Source organism: Galleria mellonella, unplaced genomic scaffold (assembly GCF_026898425.1).
Source record: "Galleria mellonella isolate WM207_F2 unplaced genomic scaffold, CSIRO_AGI_GalMel_v1 utg38, whole genome shotgun sequence".
In the NCBI taxonomy this organism is placed as follows: domain Eukaryota; kingdom Metazoa; phylum Arthropoda; class Insecta; order Lepidoptera; family Pyralidae; genus Galleria; species Galleria mellonella.
In genome coordinates this window covers 9,031,242-9,052,347 of record NW_026442090.1, presented here as the reverse complement: position 1 = coordinate 9,052,347, position 21,106 = coordinate 9,031,242, and the positions used below count along the sequence as shown (strand labels likewise).

Here is a 21,106-nt window from a genome sequence, read left to right as displayed (position 1 = left end):
GAATAGAACAATGTCTACGAAATTACAGAAAACGGCCTTAAGAAATATCCATTTTCCCAATTGGTATTGGGTTTTTAATGCGAGTTACCGAATGAAATGAAGGGCAATAAACAAACCGCAACCATTTCATCGCCTCATAGGGAGAAATTATCAGTTATTAGTAGCTATATTGGTAATATGTTCAAATACAGGTAAACAGATAACCATACAGTAAAGTATATCAAATCTTAGTAATAAACAGTTGTATACTAGGTATTTTATGAAAGTAGATATACATTTGTACAATGCCGTTTGATCCGTGATATTTACGTTTTGGTAAACCAAAACGTAAATATCACGGAGCAAAGCAACAATTTAAAAATCAGTATATCAAATCGCTTGTCACGATGTTTGTTCACGCTCAGTATCAGTATATGATATTGATTAGTTTCACTGCAATATTTTTTAATTCTTTCGCTGCATTACAACATCACATTACTAAAACACAAGCGCACACACGTACGTACGCATGTATGCACGCACCCACGCACTCAGTGCAGTGTAATTTTGCGCAGAAGATCAAACACACCGGCCTGCTCTATATTTTTGGAAATTAGTGTAAATATACACAAAACTATCGGTTTATTTGAGGTTAGTCTAGGGGCAATTTTATATTTTATTTTCTATATATCATCATCACCATATCAGCCTTTAACCGTCCACTACTAAACATAAGCCTCCCCTTGGGGGATTTTGACAGTAGTTGCCCCGTTTGGCAGGCAGATTGGCAACCGCACTTATATTTAAAGGGATGTTTTAAGACGAACGCTGCTGCCCATCCCTCACTCTCCCCTAGTCGTCTCTTACGACACTCACAGAAAATTCAGGGCCAATTTTCTATACGTTTACAAATAAATTATAAAAAATAGGATTCGACAATGTACCTTTCGGGAGCCCTGAACCAGCAATCTTAGCGTGTGATAAAGTAGGTGATGAAAACTAAAATTCCAACGAAATCCCTTTATTTAACAGATATGTTTAAAAAAAATATCTTCTATTTATAAAATGTCTATATCGCATAAATAATAAAGCTTATATTTAACGCTTATAAGATCAAGTATCTGAACTTATCCCTACCTTTTCAATAACATACAATCTACCACCAATCTATTGACGCTGAACTGCATTCGTGGAAATTATTGTAGATACCTACGAGTACATCGTTTTTACTGGCTAGAATATCCTGTATTATTAGAAACCAGATAACGGATATCTAGTTGTAGAATTCAGAACAACGAGATTCGGGCTTTAATATAATAATAATTCTTTTTACGTCTAATTCTACTTTAAGACGACATTTCAAAAATTATTGTCTCTTATAAACAGTTTCATATTTCTAGACTCACCAGTTTAAGGTATGAGTTGTTTAAAAGCTTTATTATTATAAATAGATTAGATTTAATAAGCAGGTACATATAAAAATCATCAACAAAGGCGAGATTTGATATTACATTTTGTGATAATAAAAATCTCTCTCTTGAAAATTTAACTGTATAAAACAAGATTGAAATCTCATATGTGCTTGATATTAATATCTATTTTATTATTGTAGTAAAAAAATATATATATTTAACATTTATTTTGAAACCAGACATTATCTGATTTCTGACTGTATTTACTTGATAGATTGTATAATATTACATTGTATAATATAATATTAAATATAGCAATGGCAAACCAAAGCATAAGAAATTGGACTTTATATTGTCACAATATAATTTTGGATATTAATAACACTAGATACTTCATAAAGTATAGATTATTATATAGTTCCTATTCCATAATTAATATGCAAACACTTCCACGTAATGGGGTGGCGTTATTTTATCGAAGTGCCTCATAACCTCAGGAATATAATTACTTATATTCCTGACATTTACATGTATGATGGCTTTATATGTAAATGCACTTAAGCAAAAACCACCGGAACATGCTATTTTATAAGACATTTCTATCTTGATAACAGACGGGATCAACGGTCTAATTAACCGTAGTTAGATAAAGCGAAAATTGGATTTTAATAGTTACCTATTTATTTCAGTAAATGATTAATCTTGACAAGTTATTCCCCTTGATATCTTCTTTTTAACTTACATAATAATAATCAAATTGTAATTTTCGTATATGTTTACATTAGACAGCAACTTAGGTATAAAAGAATTAGGCTAAGTAGGTACCTTATAGGGTAAATATATTATTAAACATTTTTGGATTCCTTTCGGAGTATTAACCTACAGTTCTTATTCTTATGGTATTACTTTGCTGCTGCACAAATTTTAAATTAACTAAATTCATTTTATTAACGAAACTAATAAATTATATTAAAGATCATCAATTAAAATTCTTTCAATAGTCTTGAAAAAAAAAGAGAAGCTTTTCAATTCGATTGTATTTGTTCTATATTTGTTAGTTTATAATATCGCCAGTTATAAACCGATTCAGAAAAGTATTTTTATATTAGAAAGAAAATACGAGTACCTTACTTACTTTCAGTTGGGTCCTATACAAATTTTATCTAAATCGCTTCAGTTCAGTTTTTAAATTAAAATAACTGATATTGCCGCAATTGAAGTCGCTTTTTTGCGGAACATAATCTTAAATTTTACGAAAATTAGTTTTGTTTTTGAAAGATAAATAAAGTCAAGCAATACATAAATTTGCTCGGCCGAAACACTAGACTTAGCGCGAAATCTCAAACTTTTTGATTTATGAAGCTGAATTTTGACAGATTGAGATGTAGACATTCGCTAACAAAGGATTCCCACGGTACCGGGAGATAACTGATTTTACGTAAAGCTATGGGAAACAGCTAGTTAATACGACAATTTGTTTAAATTACATTGTCTTCAACTCCTTTCACACTTACAAATATTTTATTCTGTTTTATATAATATACACCGCAAGTTATTTCTATGTAATCAACGTCGTATACAGAACACGTACCTAGGAAGGGTATACACAATCCCGCGGGACCAAACTTCTTACACAGTCATGCATATTCCGCATACAACAGGACCTTTAAAAATTTAAAGCCATTTTGACACAATTTACATTTTTGTGCTTCCTTGTAAAGTCTTTATTTTTACATGTTTTTTTTTCGTACATATAGCTAGCTGTACTATTGTTTCTCTGGAGTAAAAATATGTATTAAGTATATGTTCTATGAAACCGGCTAATGGCAACCCAAAACAGCCGTAACCAAAAGAGGAAGAAAAAAGAAAGTATATGTTTTTCAAATAGAATATAACTGAAAACCTACTTCAGACGATCAACTAATAATAAAAGGAAAATTAATAAAGGAGTTTATTTACCAAAAATATAATTATAATTGTACCTAAAAACTTTTATTTATTTATTTTATTTATTTATTAAAGGTATACACAACAGGTTACAATCAATAACATTATAGACATTATATAAAGATAATAGATTAGATTGAGACCCAAACAGGTGTACACACAGCATGGTTAAAGCAGTCGGCAAAGAATGTTAAATTATAAAATTATATAAAGAAATCATATGAAATTATATAATTATAATTGTACCTAAAAACTTTTATTTATTTATTTTATTTATTTATTAAAGGTATACACAACAGGTTACAATCAATAACATTATAGACATTATATAAAGATAATAGATTAAACTAGATTGAGACCCAAACAGGTGTACACACAGCATGGTTAAAGCAGTCGGCAAAGAATGTTAAATTATAAAATTATATAAAGAAAGCACATGAAATTGGTAAAAAACAGTGAAGTACATGCAAATAATTAAAATACATAAAGATATGGACATGTCAAAGAGACTTGATGACTGATTGTAAAATGCTTTTGAAGGTGTTTAGACGTGAGTTGAAAATATCAATTTGAGGACATTTAGCAGAAAATTCATTAAAAGTACGACACATACGGATAAGCGGGTTATAATACGATCTATTGTTCTTATAAACGCAGAGTGCAAATATTTTAGAACTCCGTGTTATAACTATAACTAAATAGGATCAAATCGATATCGTAAGCGGCATGTAAACCTAAAAATCTTTTATTGCCCTAGAACTTATATAGAAGATATTTTTTTTAAATTTGTCTAAAATCCTAAAATGATAAAAAAATTGAGTTGCCCATACTAATTCTTAAGCTGTATATGCTGTATCAATATTTGAGCCTACAAATTTTCTTATCCTTTTTTGAACCTGTTTCTTTGACGGAAATATTCAGTTTCGCTGGTAAAATAGCTTCTTTGAAGGATACTAATAATTTCAATTTGAACTTGTTGTTGAGGCTACTCATATAATATACAAAAGTAGTTTAAATATGAAGGTACAGTACAACTTGTGTTTCTACCGTCAAACTTCAAGGAGTTGTTAGTAATGGGGATTAAGGGATCCATTACTAGCAACATACCCAAGTCGACCTCCACGTGGTTCCCGCTAGAAATTATCGTGATGAATTCGTCCCGCTAGGCCGACTGTCTTGACTTCATAAACTATCATCGATTACTGACGCCCCGCCTGTGTATACTGATAGCACAGACTGAGTAACCATTCCATTATCATCTTATAAAAAATGCTTACATGGTTCTAAATTTACAGCATAAGAAGATTTAACATCGACATTATTTAGATCAGACATTGGTTGCCAGATGGAGATCTTCCGAAAGGTTTCTTCCAAAATGTTTTTATAATTTTTTTTTTTTTACTAGACATTATTAAATAAGATTATGTCAATTTACTAAATGGAAGTGTTGATCTTCATCTATAGAATATGAAATACGACATGACCTAAAGCACATCTCATCAGAGCCACTGCTGTAAATTAATAATTAATAGTAAGATGAATTTGTATTGCAAATAAAACTTCAATATCGAAAATTAAATATGTAATGTATCTAACTAAATAATATTTAAAATCACAAAAATCTACATGTACTTATAACAATTGAGGTCATTTTTCTCTGACAGGCAACTATTGAGCCGCTAAAATTACACGTTGAGTTGAATTGAAAATAGGCTATAGGTACCTACTCACCACGTGGTTACTTTTAGTACATTTTAACAGTTTGTAGGATTTTATATACCATTAATTTCATAATTATTTTATATTTTTAGATAATAAAAAACTTGGTTTTAATTTTTTTATAGCTTTATCTATCTAATAACTTCATATAAAATAATGTTAAAGTTACAATTGAAGTAAAATTTATGATCTAAATGTTCCCTTATTTAAAAGAAATATTTGGGTAATTATTTAATATTTCCCCTCACATAAAACAATAAAACACTTAAAGTTAAGTAATAAATATTCCTGGCAGCTGTGGTAAGTGAAACTCTGGAATTGGTGCCCAACGTGGGACTCGGGGAATTGCGGTAATAATATGTGTTGGGCGGAGGCGAGCGAACGGAAACTATTAATAATATCACCTGTCATACCTTTATTGAGCTTGGAACCTCATGGTTTCTGCTCTACAACGCTCCAAAAATATCGATTCAAGACGAATCCAGCATGTCGGCCGCCCTCCAGGGCAGACGGCTCCTCTCGCTCTATGTACACATAGGACACAACACGTCAAGCGAGATATCAAAACCGTTTCCCGCCACTGCTATTTCAACACTTATACTTTCAATAGCAAAAAATCCTTGCAGATAATAAACCTATGAAACATAACACATAATTTTTATTTTTATTACATCAATTTAATTTAAGATATGACTGAAAAATAGACTAAAAGTTTCATTATGTCGTCCAATGTTGAGACGGGTAATGTACCGTCCTCTCGCGCTTGCTCGACCCGACTGACTGACTTTCCTATATTTTCCCGGCGCAAGCCTTCACCCCTTGTAATCGAGCACGTTCGCAAAGATATAACAGTAAAAATCTAGATAGATATTCTGCATTCCTTTTTCAGATTCAGTAAAAGAAATTGTTGTGAATGCTAGACAAGCTTAATTGTGCAATGAAGATGAAACAATTTATTCCATGAGATTTAATTGGATGTTCCAATATTTTCTAAAAAAAAAAATATACGTAATTAACAAATATTCACGAAGTTAAGCTATTTATTATCTATGTAGTAAATTATCTACAATCTAAATTATCTAAAATTATTAGGTTGCTTAGGCTTAGGGCATAAGAATTATATTAATAATAATTAATATAGTAGGTACCTACGTAAGTACCACAAATTAAAAAGTGATACGTGTATACATAAATATAGTAAATATATCAATAAAATTTTTGGGCGATTTACTTTAATATTATTTAAAAATAAATAAATAAAAAAACTTAATTTTCGTGTATTACTCTTGTATATAATAAAAAACAAAAATTTTAAATTCAGTCAATCACAATATAAGTATAACGATTCCCACTTCCTACATTTAGCTACTGTTTGGATACTCGCACAAAATTTTATAATAAAATATTTATATTTACCTATATGGTAAGCAATATTCAAATAAGGCGGTCTTTAAAAGCTAAAACCAGATGGCGCATTGTACTATAAGCCCTTGTCATTTCAACTATTGATTGTTGTTTAGTTTTACAATTCATAATCTTATTTTTATTAGTTTTTATGTTTATTTCGTATATTGTTCTGTGAAAAAAGATATGCGGTATTCAGATATATATAAATTTTATTGTATGTATATTATACAATAAAATTAATAAATACAATAATTTAAAAATTCCGGAACGAAATTTTTAATTATTTTATTGTTAGTAAAAATTTTTTCCAATATTTAATGTTATATCTAAACCAATATAATATTCATAAAAAATAAACACAAACAAGTAGCTATGACAGGGATCATAAAATGATAGCGCCATCTGTTTAAAGTTTTCACTAACCACTTGTCTAATAAAATAGCCATCTAAAAGATAGGCTAATATTTAGGAACACAATTTTTGATAAATACCTACCTAATAAACGTTTTATTAAATATTAAGTATTAATAATTAATTAATTATTTAATTAAATATTGTTACTTAGGCACCTGTGTTATTTGTATTTATATATATATATGCTAATATATACCCTGTGTTATAGATTCCTTATATGAAAATTTATTATGGATATACCTGTAACATAAATTATCTTATTCAAAATTTTAAACTAAAATATTCTATATATTAAGTATATACTATCTATATACTGTCATTAAAATATTATTATATTAGGTAAAAGCCACGGATAAATATAATTTAGGGTGAACAAAAATGATGAATTATGAATGAAAAATTATGTATTTAAAAAAAAACTGGTCTTTAATTCTTTAGCAAAAACAAAAGAGAGGAAAAGAATGATAATTTTTTTACATACAGAAGCTAAACTGCCTTTCATATACATATAGCGCAATCTCTTGCAACACGTATAAACTTAATTAATTTTTGACAACGTGAATTTAAAATATTATATATAAATTCGGTCCCCGCGTTAAACGTCAAATGGCATGAGTTCTGTACAAATACTATTATAATGTATTATACAATAAATATTAAGTAATTTCCTGTTGTCTTGTCCATTTGATTTTGTACAAAATTATCCCAGGTCGTTAATTGCATTATTTTTGTCACTGTGACATTTGCTTCATAATGTACACCCGGCATTTAAAAACTATCATCCAGAGCTGTAAAACGTAGAAAAAATAGCTGTCGCTATAGAAGCCCCTTGTCACTGAATCGTCAATTGTAAATGTCAGATTTGATGATGCTATTATCCTTTTAAAGTTTATCATTTATAATATCGTATACTTTGATTTCATTTCAAATTACGTTTACATTAATGAAAATAACATTGTTTTTATATAATAATTTGTTTGTGAATCTAAAGAATATAGTCATGGCACAAACGGAAGACACAGAACTCAGAGATTTAGTTATTGAAGCCCTAGAAAAAAACGGTTCGCTTGCAAAAATTCGAGCTTTATTGAGAGCTAATATTTTTTTAGCATTTGAAGATGAAACAGGAAACAATAAAGAGAATGTAAGTCTAGACAACATTTTGAAAGTGCCGGAAGGCATTCTTTCTTTATCTATTATTCATGAATTTTTGGAATTTTGTAACCTAAACAATACTTTGTTTGTATACAAGTCTGAGACTAGACAAGGTAAAGAATATAATTACGGTGGACAGAAAACGTTACTAGACAAATTGAATTTGAGCAAACAAGATAGTGTTAATGAGCCAATACTGGTGATGTTACTAAAGATTTTGTTGACACAACAACAAAAAATAAACTTTGACAGCAAAGATAACTGTAATAAGAAAAAGGAAAACAAAAACAGTGCATATAGGGATAATCGAAACTGTACTTATATTGTTAACGAGGACTCCTCTACTGCCACTAGTAATTCACAGTCAGACAATTCGTTGGATGAAAAAAATAAATTGCATTTAAGGTTACAAATGGATAATTCTGATACAGATACCTCAAGTGACTCAGCAAGAGACAAGACAAGTGCTGAATATATTTTAAATCAACATGTCATCGAATCCAATCAATATGGAGATGAATCTTTAGAAAAAAATATAAATAATTCAAATTCTAATAATGTAGTAGTACCATCCCCTTATTATTTGAATGATTTAAAAACTAACAACAACAGCAGTAGTGACTCAACATCATATGTAGAGTTAAAGCCATATAATTCAGTTGATGAAAAAATGTTGAATACTATGGGTGTACCCACATTAGACAATAATACTTTAGAAAATTCTACACAATTTGCACAGGATAAATTAATGGAACAGACTGATATTAAAACAAATGAAAGTAGTCAAAAAGTTGATACTGTACCTTCACTTTCTTTAAACAGTGCATCATCTACATCACTGAAATATGACAATAGTAAACAGTCACAAAGTGATAAAAAACTTGAAGACCTTGGAAAGTCTGATGTTGAAACTATAGATTATAGTAATGATTTCTCTTCTACAGCAAATTCAAAACAAGAATATGAAAAAGCAATGCATTCATCTAATTCTGTTGAGGAAGATGTCTCAAAAATAAATAAAAATCTATCTACTGATAGCCAACTTCAAAACTCTCAGGAATCTCATAGTTCTATTTCCATATCTGATGTTGCAGATTTAATTAGTGAAAAAAGTTCCTCATTTGGGTGTGATAAAGATACTTCATGTAACAAGAAACTTAAACCATCAAATGACATAAATATAAGAAATAGCCCTAACAATGATGATGAATCTGGTGATTTTTCAGAATCACCTGTTCCATCTCTCTCTAATTTAAGTCTTGATGTTCATACCGATTGAGTATTAACATGGAAAATTAGGAATTGATTGTAGATATAGCAATACATATTTTGCATACAAATACCATGCTTAATTTTCAATGTCAATTTAATATTATAATCTACTTATAAGTATTAAAATATTATAAATTCCTGCCGCTCAGTAAAAAATAATATTTAATAATAATAGAAAAATAATAATGTGCTCATAACTATGTAATAAATATAAAGTAAACAATTAATATTAATTATAATGATGTGATAAAATCTGCTGACTAAGATATGACCTATATGTACGTTACTTGTAAATATCTAGCAGACATCTGCTGTAATTGTTCAATAAGAGTTTCATAATATATATGTTTTCAAACTCTTGTGGTTGTAAATCAAAAGTTAATATTTATCATTCATGATTACAAATATTTTTTAATTTTTGAAATGTTGACACCATTTTATGTTGTCATGTTGCATATGATGGAACAATTGCTTGTGTTACCTGCACATTTGCACACATCTATGTTAAAGCCATATAAAAATATGCTGAAATATATGAATCTAAAAAAATTTGGTTTAAGACAGAGTATAAAATACCTAAATAAGTCATGGATATAATCCCCATGGAATTAATTTCCTTAGAATTTTTTATTCTTAATAAACAGTAATACAATATACTTAATGTATATTGTATTATTGTCTTCACTTTGTAACTGTTGCCATGTGTCCAATCCTTGACTTTAATTTGCAACTTCAATTTGCATTTTGTTTTTTAATATTATGACATTACTCGTCATAATTTAATTTTTAATATATTGTAAACTTTTGTTCTATATTCTATCTCTATGTAATTACTGTTTATATTATAAACAAATACATAAAATAAACATACAAAACAGGTTCTCTACAATATAAATCTGACAGAATCAGTATGTTTATGACAATATTTGTTAAATAAATTTAACTAGAATGGCTAAAAGGTTAACATGAACTTGGAACTATGTATAATTGTATGCAATTTTGTATATGATAAAAAGATACCTGTATTTTAATGTATAATTTAGATTAGTAGAACTGAAAGTCAATCCCAATTATTATAGATTTTTTTTATTTTTGTGTTTTTCAGTTCATCTCTACATAACCTATAGATTTTTATTGAATTGCACCAGTGCTTCAATGTTTAATATCTCATAATCTCACATATTTTTGAGGTTTGTAGACAAGTAACACTCATTTTCATAAATTAGTTTATAAAATGAAGTAATGAATAATAATATTTATTTTTAATTTGTTTTTAAATTTTTGTGAAACTAAATGCAATAGTTTTACTTATTAGAACAATAACTGAATTTAAATTTTTTGTAGAGTAGCAATTTTCCTTGTTGCAATTTTGTCAGCAAAGTTATGAGGAATATTAAAATAGGTACTTAATATTGTATCCTATTTAGAAAATAAAATAAAATAAATACTTGTTAGATTTTTTAGATATTTAAATTTTTGATTTACATCACTTAATAGTCTGCTGGTTTATTATTATGCCTATTTTCAGTATTGCTTGATTTTTTTCATATAATACAATGTAAATTTGAACAATGTCACACCTTTACAGGGTAGAAAGAACAAACGGTACAAAGAAAGGAAGAATATTGCTTTAATATTAAATATATTTTATTTTGCTAGAAGGCAACATTCTTTTGATTTTAAAACTAAAAATTATCACAGAAAAAACATATAATATATATACATATATTATATGTTTTTATATTATAAATTATAAATCATATTATAAATTATATAATATAATAATAATATCTCTCAATATTATGTTTGTGTCAATTTTATGAAACATAAATAATAGCAATAAAATGATGTTCCGTTATTTTATTATAGATTGGTTACTGTGGTTTGGTATGAAAAAAAAACTGTTTATATTTTGCCTTTTTAGTTAGTTCAATTTCCAGCTGATGTAAAGAAATTTATGAATGCATTTATCCTTAATGTTTCTTTAAAGTAAAATTAATTTATTCTGTATTGTACATTCGTTTTATGCCCTGTTCGTTTTTCGACCCGTAAGAAATGAGTAAAAAAAATAAAACATGTTCTATTTTTTTAAATGGTATTTATAACTATGTATTTTCTTCTTGATGTGTTCTTGTGTGTCATTAAATTTCATGTATTCATCATTAGGTATTTCTAAATATATGGCTATAAAATTGAATATTATGTTCACTACTGCAATTTTTTTTTTGCGCTGTATTATAATATTCCAATAATTTAAACTTATACGTATTTTCAGTTTTGAAATTACTGAATTAAAAAACATTGTTTTCTGTTTAATATGCATCTGTACTGTTTTTTTCTTTAAATGGTTGTGCCTTATTTATTATGGTAACGCAAAATTGTTACGGGATGGTTCCTTTTAATAATTCAATAATAAATCTAGTCCTAAATACAACTAGTTCCGTCCAAATTGCTCCAATATCATGTCTAGTGCTGATGTCGGTCTGGTGTAATGCAACTGTGCATATTTATAAACTCAATAAAAACTGTGCTCTATCTTTGTTTTTTATTTCTTAAAATCTTTGAACGATTTTGTGGAGGTTTAAGAAAAATAAAAAAAAAATATGTATGTGGAACTTCCCAATCGGTCGATATTTGAAATTTATATTTTAACTAAATACGTGGAAATATTTTAGTGATTTGTAATTTTGTTATTTATACATATTTTTGTATATTTTTTTATGAATATCATCAATTTTACTCTTCTACAATCAAAATGATATTATTATTTCAGTTATAGTTATAATACCACTTTAATAGGATCATATACATATTAAAATCAGTTACCTCTATTTTTAACAACAAACTAAATGTACTTTTAGGATAGTAACATATATATAAAAACATGTTACTAATAAATATGAGTAGAAAGTTCGTCACTAACTAATGTAGAGAAGGAAGGGGGTTTTAGTAATGCGGACTATCAATCCCATTGCTAGCAATATGCTCTGTCAGATCAATCTTCACATGGTCTCCCATAGAAACCATCGAGCTGAATTGCAGGTGTATTTATTCATCACGATGGGCTAACTGCTTTAAATCTAAAACTTACCTTTTTTTACAACACAGGGGGCAGAGCTTGCGGCTCGCCTGATGGTAAGTGACTACCATGGATGGCCTTAAAAAACGCACGGTGGTCCACTCGTCCAGATGGTTGGGATGAAACTTTATGGCGGGTTGTACGGTGGTGAAAATCAACAGCAGGTATCAATTCGAACAATTCCTCAGAGCACTCCCCATGATAAATTCAGTAGAAGATGCACAGAGACGCAACATTTCTGCGCAGTTTTAGTGAGTCGAGTCGGACAGTAAGGCGCTGACTATCAATAATTCGAGCCACCCGACTTTGAATGCGGTCTAACGGAAGGAGTTGGTACTGTAGCACTCCTGCCCGGTGAGAACCTTTTCATTATCACCTATCATTCTTCACTGGTGCCTCACTAATGTATACCGTTAGCGCAGGCAGGGTTACCATTCTATAATAATCCATTAAGAAAGACTAATTAATGTATTAGACTACATTACTATATACATGGTATTTATACAATTGTCTTTAATGTTTTTAATAATTTGTACTCGAAAATTTGAATATAGATATAGTTTTAAAAAATAAAGTTTAGGCTAATGGCTTATTAGTTTCCTCAGTTAGCAGGGTATTTTTGTAGACCACAATTATATTACATTTCAATTAGCAAGAATTACATAAAACTAAACATAGTTATTAAATGTATAAAATGCAGTAGTGAGGTACTTTCTCATAGTAGAGCACTATGTATCTGCCATATAGGAATTATTTATATTTTAGACATATTAATCATGGTCAAATATTTTTTCTCCTCCTTTCCTGTGGGTGTCGTAAGAGCCGACTAAGGGAAGGGAGGGAGAGAGATGGGCAGCAGCGTCTCTTTTAAAACATCTTTAAAACCTAACTGCGATTGCACAGGGGCGAAAGGGATTGTTAGTAATTAGGTTAAATAGCCCCATTACTAGCAATATACCCTGTCAGGTCGACCTCCACGTGGTAAAAATTTGACGTTCATAAGCGGCTAAAATGTCCTACATGAATAAATGATTTTTGAATTTTGAATTTTGAATTTTGTTCCCCCTGAAAACCATCGTGACTAATTCTAGTTGAATTCGTCAGGATGGGCTAACTGACATGCTTTCATCCTCATCAATCATCTATCACTGGTGCCTCGCCGGTATATACCGATAGCGCAGGCGGGGTTACCATACCATTATCACCCATTAAAAAAAAACTGCGAGGGAGGGGGTATATATAACTATTGTGGCAATTCCTGATAGCCAAGGAAACGTAATAGATATTTTTTGGGTATATTTACCTAGTTATAACATTAGTAAGGATTTGAGTATACATAGGCATTCTGCAGTTGTTTAATAAAAAAAGAAAACACTTTTATAATCAATGTTTATTTTACATTTCAGTAAAGCATAGATTGTAGATATCACGTTTCAGTTATGCACACAAGTCAATCCATACAATACACTGTAACGCAGTCCTTACGCATTTCTATACAAAAGTAACGCTATACTGTATATGGCATAGTAGCGGTTAGTGTAATCGCATAGAAAAAAATTATATTAAACATTTTATTTACACCTAAAAATATTTATTAGGTACATGAGTTTTTAATATGAAAATGGTATAAAAATTACACTTTCATATGTTAATTTACATGTATTAATACAAATGCGGTCCGTATCCTAACTTTGAAAAAATATAACAATAGTAAAAGCCGTCATGCTTCATATAAACAGTAAAGTCCTACATGTTTGTGTAGTACTTCATAAACATGGAAAAAATATCGCTCTAGGCACTGTCGTTGATTTACTCACGAATACGTGTAGATATTTTAACTTGACGTTAAAAAATTACAATTTGCAACAAAAAGGAAACAGGAAGGACTATACACTCTCACTTATATTTGATTGTTTTACAAATATTGCAGAGCAAAATCCTTTCGATTTGTATAGATTTAATATTTTTTTAATTTGTTCAACAATAATGAAAAGAAAACAAAATGTTAACTAAAAATAAACGCTTAAAGTAAATAAATATAAATAATGTACATATGGCAAATATTTGGCTTAAAGTTCATACGCAAATAATGCATACATAGATATTGTAACTTAATAGCTAGTGTATCGAACATTTTATATTAGATCATACACTTGATGACATAAAGCACTTATGTTTACTAACAATAACATAGTATATAAAAATGTACTGCAATTAAAGGAATTAAATACAATTAAATTATAGCATTATCTCGTGCTCGACTCGAAATAAAAAGGGACATTATCATTTTACTTCAGTAAATACCAATTTGGTTATTTGTATATCTAATATATATCACTAAATCTGTGTGAGATTCTCGTAATGTATAGTTTCACATATCATGAATGCAAAATATTTTTTAACAAATACCTATCCACTTTATACAGAAAGAAAAAAATTCGCCCACTAATATAACAAAATAATATACCAAAATAAATGTATTATTTGTATATGCCTAAATTATTATTGCAGTACATTTTTAAACATTATAGGTATACCAAGTGTAACGGAACAGGCATAATCAGGTCCAGTCCATCTAGTGATAGTATTTATGAAATTGAATATCTTTCCCAAAGAAACTTAGTTCAAAATATGAATGTAAATTCAGTTTTGAAAAAAAAATCACTAAAACATTATACTAAATGCATAACTGTACGATTTGTAAAAAAAAAAAGTATTTTCATATTTAAAATATAATTCCCGGGAAAAGTTTTTCAGTTTCATGAATACTATCGCTAGTTCTTAACATGTTCGTTCCGTTATACGCTGTATAAGTAAACAACGAAAACAAGATGCTTACAGTTTAAAACCAATTGAAGAATGTGTTTTGTATTTAGTTACACTGCTATTACAATAGTCTCACTCTTAGGAAGTTTATATTTAGAGCTCGTTGCCCATAGAGCTATCGTGTGTGAGATTTGAGTCCATACTGGCATTGTCGGAGTCTTGGCTTTGGTTCCCGCTGTAATTCGCTGCCTCTTGTAGCCGCATTAACATGTTTAACTGTAAGAGGATAATAAATTACTTAAAAAAAATTAATATAGGTACCTAATTATTAATACATATTATAAAAGACATTCCAAGTTCTTTTTCATTTTTTCGTAAAAATGGATGTTTCGAATACAGTTACCATTTACGATGACAGGGTTTAACTAGAGAAATATCTACTAAACTCTGGGTAGGTCACGAGGATATTTTTTTATAAAACTTGCATCGAAATTTATGCAAATATTTGTGTATTAATTATAAGTACAACAATCTTTCTTTTTGAGGTAGACAGACAAGATATTTGGTTAGAAATATTGTCACGTATTTACTTACCAGTGGATCTTGGTTGTTATTAGTGTTAGAGTCTTGATTTGAATCTTCAATGTCAATATCTTCCACTGTTATTGCTCTTAGTGTCTGTAAGAAAAAAAAAACTAATATAAAATATCTATTTCATCATCTTCCTACCCTTATTTTATTATTTGGGATGGATGTAATATGTTTTTATCCATATTACAAAAAGGTTTGGCTTTTAGTATTAAGACCGGTCGCCTGCCTGAGGTCAATCCTCTTTGATTTATACATTTGTTTGTGGTTTTCTCCACCTACTAACGTTATTAAAATATTACTATAAAATATCTACTTAATATTTGAAATAGTAAACTTAGTAGTAGTAGAGTAAGAAGCACTTTTGTCGAGGAAGAGATTTTCCATTCTCCGTATTCTTGTGCATAAATATATAGGGGGAGGGTATTTGCACCAATTCTAAACTGATATTGATATTTTTTTTTTTTTATAATCGATAGATTTTATTCTCGTGTTTGTTATTTTATCATGATTAGTCATTGGTTATTTTTAGTAGATATTAATTTCACAATTGATATGGTTTTTCGCATAATAATATCTGCCTATGAATAATTTAATAAAACTTAAGTAACGTTTTAATGAACAATCTTTGAGTAGTTTTATTAGCGTTTTATCTAACTTGGAATAGAAACTAATCTAGCTGCCTATCTCATAAAATTATAAGTAAGAATAGAGTGGGGGTGAGAATTGTTAGTAATGGGATGTAATTGGCTCCGTTGCCTGCCAGGCCAGGGGTTGTTGTTTTAATGGTGTTGTTATTCCTGTAGGTCATCGGTTCAAATCCGACTCGAAGGACCATGAAATAAGCAGGATTAACTTTCAATGGCGGAGTAAACAAAAAGATGTCAATTGAAGTCACCAGTTTATTAGAAGAGAAAAAGTTGCCATATATATAGATATTGTGGTTAATTCTTGGGCAATTTGTCATGATGAGCCAAATGACCTGACTTCGTCTCTCACCAGTATTCCACCGCTGCTCGCGTATTCCAACAACGCAGGCGTGGTTACCTCCCACATTTATCCTTAAAACGTAGATACAAATAATACTTACATGTGAATGATTGGGCTCTCTCCAAGGGTAAGTGGACTTGACGTGGTGCAGCGGATCGGCGGCAGCATGTCGCCGGCGGCCGTACAGTGCGACGCCTTCACGCACCGCCTCCGATGCGTACGGCACTATGCTGTAGTTCCACACGTCCGCGAACCACGCCTGATGGGAGCAAAAATGTTAAACTTAATCTAAGATCATACACTTCATACATATCATCCTGTGGGCAGGAGCGCCACAGTACCAACTCCTTCCGTTAGACCGCATTCAAAGTCGGGCAGCTCGAATTGTTGACGATCGGCGTCCTACTGTCCGGCTCGACCCACTGAAACTGCGAACCGATACGACAACATAACCTTCAAGAAAAGAGCATATTCCTTTTTAAAAGGCCGGCAGCACACCTGCAATGCCGTAGGTGTTGTGGGTGACCATGGGCGGCGGTAGTCACTTACCATCAGGTGAGCTGCATGCTCGTTTGCCCCGTGTTGTAAAAAAAAAAATACACACGTCTAGATGGAGTATTGAGTGTGAGAAACAACGTTCAGACAATGAATGGGGGTAAGGGGAGTTTATTGTTATAAATAGGGCCTACCAGCACCATCCTTCTTATGGGAGAGGCTATGTGCAACAGTGGACAGTTAACGGCTGATACAAATAGCACCATTGCCTGTTGTTTGTTGAAGTCTCGGTTTTCCATACTAAGCATTCAGATCAAATGATCTGTCTCTTGTCAAAGTGTCTTCAATGTCTTCAATTATAAGATCAATATAAATTCTAACACCTATCATTTTTCAAAGTTAATGTGAATGGAAATTGAGTCAGCATCCTCCATCTTAGGCTACGTTACCTTAACACTCATATGAGATAAATACGCTCGAATTTCATAATAGAAAACTTTTAATTCTCAGAAATGGCAACGATGGTACTCAGACATGGATCACATGCTTACAGGTGACGGTTATCACTTTCCATCAGATGGACCATCAGCTTGTTTGCCCTTACCAGTTGTTTAAAAAATATGCCATCAATTAAGGAAGTACATTCGTTATTTCTTATGAAAACTTACTTGACTAGCTTCCAGATCCATAGGACAAGCGAGGAAGAGCCTCGGACCGACTGTGACGTCACTCGACGAGTGCGCCTCCAGGAACGCGTTGAGTGTGGACCAGACGCCAGGCAGCCACTCCAACACCGCGGCTAATGCGGCTTCACGGCGGCCCAGCCGCAATTCCAAAGAGAAAAGTTTTCGACGGAGATACCTGGTAAAAAATATTTATTTATTTAACTCTTTACTACGCTAGAAAGATAAAAATATACAACGACAATTAAACAATTCAAGTGAAATATAGTATCATAAAGTACAGATTAAAATATATACATAAAGGTACAAAAGGCGGTCTTATCACTAGAGCAATCTCTTACAGACAACCTTTAATTAATTTAAATAATTGATTTATATAGTTTTTATTTTGTGGTTAATTCTTGGACAATTTGTCATGATGAGCCAAACAACCTGACTTAGTCTCTCACTAGTACTCCACCGCTGCTCGCGTATTCCAACAACGCAGGCGGGGTTACCTCCCATATCTATCATTTAAAACGTAGATACAAATAATAAAAATATAGTTTTTATTTTTATTCCACTAGATACTTTATACTTAATATTTACAGCTAATGTTGTCATACAGTCTGCATTGCTCTACATACTGCGTAGTAACATATAAGAAAAATCGGTAGTTAAAAGGTTTTCAAATGATTACTACGTACAAGTAATCACAATGTGTAATGACTCCCATTAAATGTAGTGACAGCCTCAAATGTATTATAGGGAGTCTGGTAAATGGGGGTAGATCAGGACCATTCCTTACGTAAAATGTTTGGGGCCTATATTAGGTAGTGGACAATTAACGACTATAATAATGATGGTGAAAATAAGTATATGGTTTTACAGTGGAACATACCTAGCTAGGAAACCCTTGACTGGTTCCATGTGATTTGCTGTTAATAGCCACCTGAAGTTGTGATGTAATTGGAGATTTGTTGTATTACACGTCGCTTGTGACATTGTACCTAAAAATACAATTTGTAATCAGATTATTTGTTATTATTATATTATTCACAATTACTCATTGCTTCATTTTTTTATGCAACTGAGAATGGCAAACAAGCTGACGGCGCACCTAATGAAAAGTGGTAACCGTCGCCTGTAGACATGAGCAGTACCATGGGCATTTCAATGAGGTTCTAGTTTCAGTAGAATCAATTTACAAAATAAATTAAATATAAATTTTTCATAACACAGATTACAAGATAGTTTGTTCAACCAATAGTCAGGATTAAATTTATTAAATATATATGTATTTTATTGAGATCGAACTTGCGACAAACAAAAGTAGTCGACATAACATTGTACAAACTTTTACTTAATACATATTTATTTTTAAAAAAACTTAGAATAGCAACAAACATGAATACACTACACGTGGATGTCTCAGTATACTATCTAATCCGTAATATCCTCGCATTGCTATTTTATACAATTAATATTATAGGTAAATTTGAAAATTTATAAAGACGTTTGTATATTTATTACTCAATAAATGGCCATTTAATACCCTTAAATGGCTGAATAGATTTGAATGGAATTTGGTATTGGTATTTGATATATCATGTATCAGTTACGGGAAACAGTAATGGTAAAAAATTCAATACTCACCAATAATGACAGGCATATTTCTATTGTCAGGCGGCAAGAGCCCCGCGAACGCGTCACCAAGCGCCGAAGCATGCTGCAGATTGTCCAACACAACCACTGAAGGCAGAGCGGCCTCTTCGCCGGCTGTGATTGCAGCGCTACACTGTTCCGCTATGTTCGCGAGGTACGCGCGCAGTTCATTGCACGATTTACGATCAACGCTGGAAATTAAATGGCCGATTTTAAATCGATCCATAGTTAATCGGAATGTTATAATTTGGGCGGATTTTGAGCCGTTCCACAATAATTGTAGACTGTTATTATTATTTTTTATAACGTTTTGATCGGATCGGATTTAATTACTAAATGTTTTAAGAATGCAATATCTAGTAAATTATATTCACGTCTTCATTCAATTCGATATTTGATTATTATGCTTAAAATTTACATGCTCTAGGTACTATAATTTCGTAATACCATTAGAGTTTAAGATTACCAGATTTAATCTTTATTGATTCACTATTTGAGAACCTTTCAAGTAAGAGAATATTATTTACAAAGACAGCTTTGTAGGTAATATAAAAAGAAATAATTTAAAAAAAGAATGTTTTCATACAAATACAGTATATTGTAAGGTTGAAAAATAAAAACTTTTTAATTTAATTTATTCGTAATGAAACGAATCATTGCGGTCTGTCTATCTGGTTCCTTCAAATATAAAAACTTTATTGTTATCTTTACTAAATACTTTGATTTATATCTAAGTATAGACATAAAATATTTTCGTTTTTAAATAATTTAAAATTTCAAAAAAACTTTATCAACTTTTCATTAAGTTCTAGAGAATTCCAAGGCTCTGATCTCACTGCCTACCTCATTACAAATTTGACATAAAGATTATTGAAGATATATAGATAGTGAATTAAATAGACTAACTCGTTTATTCATAAAAATGTCAAACCTCTCATATACCTATTTTAATGATAGAAATGTTTTGTCCTTTTCTTTTGCATTAATTTATCAATTTGAAAAGCAGTAAAAAAACAATCTAATAGTTAAAATAAGTTTGTAGGACGTTTTAGTTATTATGAATAAGGGGGTAATATTATAAAAACATACTTGAAAGTAGCGACAGCCTCAGCAGGGTTTCCGCGGCGTTGAGTTTTCTGTACGTAGAACTCGGCGAGTTTGGCTGCCAAGTATGACTTGCCAGTACCGCTTGGGCCGCATAATATCACTCGTCGATGTTCCGATAGTAGTGAAACGTACCTGCGAATTAAAGGATTATTTATTTATTTTTCAATAACATTTAGTAAATAGTGTCCTAATTCGCTCACATAATGTCAATGCTACTTAAATAATAATCTAAATTAAACTAACGTCTGGTACGTACAATGACACATGATAAATAGAAATTGGGCGATAAATAGAGCAATTGTTAGGCAGTAATTTAGAGTTAGAGTAAGTAATTTAAAGGTTAAACAATAAAAATTTATAAACTTGAATTACTCAATCACATACAACTAACGCATTATTTTCTCAATATCTCAATAGTTAGCTCGTTATATTGCAAAGTATTTTGAAAG

The 21,106-nt window shown here is 30.5% G+C and overlaps 3 protein-coding genes across 14 annotated transcripts in view; 1 reads left to right on the top strand and 2 right to left on the bottom strand.

Moving 5' to 3' along the window:
• The window catches only part of LOC113522961 (gamma-aminobutyric acid type B receptor subunit 1), a 212,579-nt gene extending 206,441 nt beyond the window's left edge, over nt 1-6,138 (bottom strand). For 3 of the 4 annotated variants that reach the window (XM_052897779.1, XM_052897777.1, XM_052897778.1), the window contains exon 1: nt 5,471-6,138. The gene's annotated coding sequence lies outside the window, so the exon portion shown is untranslated. The remainder of the gene's footprint in view (nt 1-5,470) is intronic. The other variant, XM_052897780.1, reaches the window with a different exon arrangement.
• A 1,448-nt stretch (nt 6,139-7,586) lies between these two features.
• On the top strand, nt 7,587-11,840 carry LOC113522789 (centrosomal protein 43-like). Its single transcript, XM_026908602.3, has one exon. The coding sequence runs from the start codon at nt 7,822-7,824 to the stop codon at nt 9,310-9,312; it is 1,491 nt and encodes a 496-aa protein (XP_026764403.2). The 5' UTR covers nt 7,587-7,821; the 3' UTR covers nt 9,313-11,840.
• Nucleotides 11,841-13,756: 1,916 nt separating this feature from the next.
• LOC113522832 (protein sickie) overlaps nt 13,757-21,106 on the bottom strand; it is a 197,079-nt gene continuing 189,729 nt past the window's right edge. For all 9 annotated transcript variants that reach the window (XM_031913888.2, XM_031913889.2, XM_052897924.1 and 6 more), the window contains 7 exons: nt 20,640-20,789; nt 19,542-19,741; nt 18,787-18,895; nt 17,892-18,084; nt 16,829-16,987; nt 15,745-15,828; nt 13,757-15,426 (listed from right to left, as the gene is read on the bottom strand). In XM_031913888.2, the coding sequence (XP_031769748.2) occupies nt 15,304-15,426; nt 15,745-15,828; nt 16,829-16,987; nt 17,892-18,084; nt 18,787-18,895; nt 19,542-19,741; nt 20,640-20,789 (1,018 nt within the window). In that variant the 3' untranslated portion in view covers nt 13,757-15,303. The remainder of the gene's footprint in view (nt 15,427-15,744; nt 15,829-16,828; nt 16,988-17,891; nt 18,085-18,786; nt 18,896-19,541; nt 19,742-20,639; nt 20,790-21,106) is intronic.

What these genes read in the sequence shown, in the direction of transcription:
- LOC113522789 (XM_026908602.3), top strand. Translation starts at nt 7,822, where the DNA reads ATGAAAATAACATTGTTTTTATATAATAATTTGTTTGTGAATCTAAAG.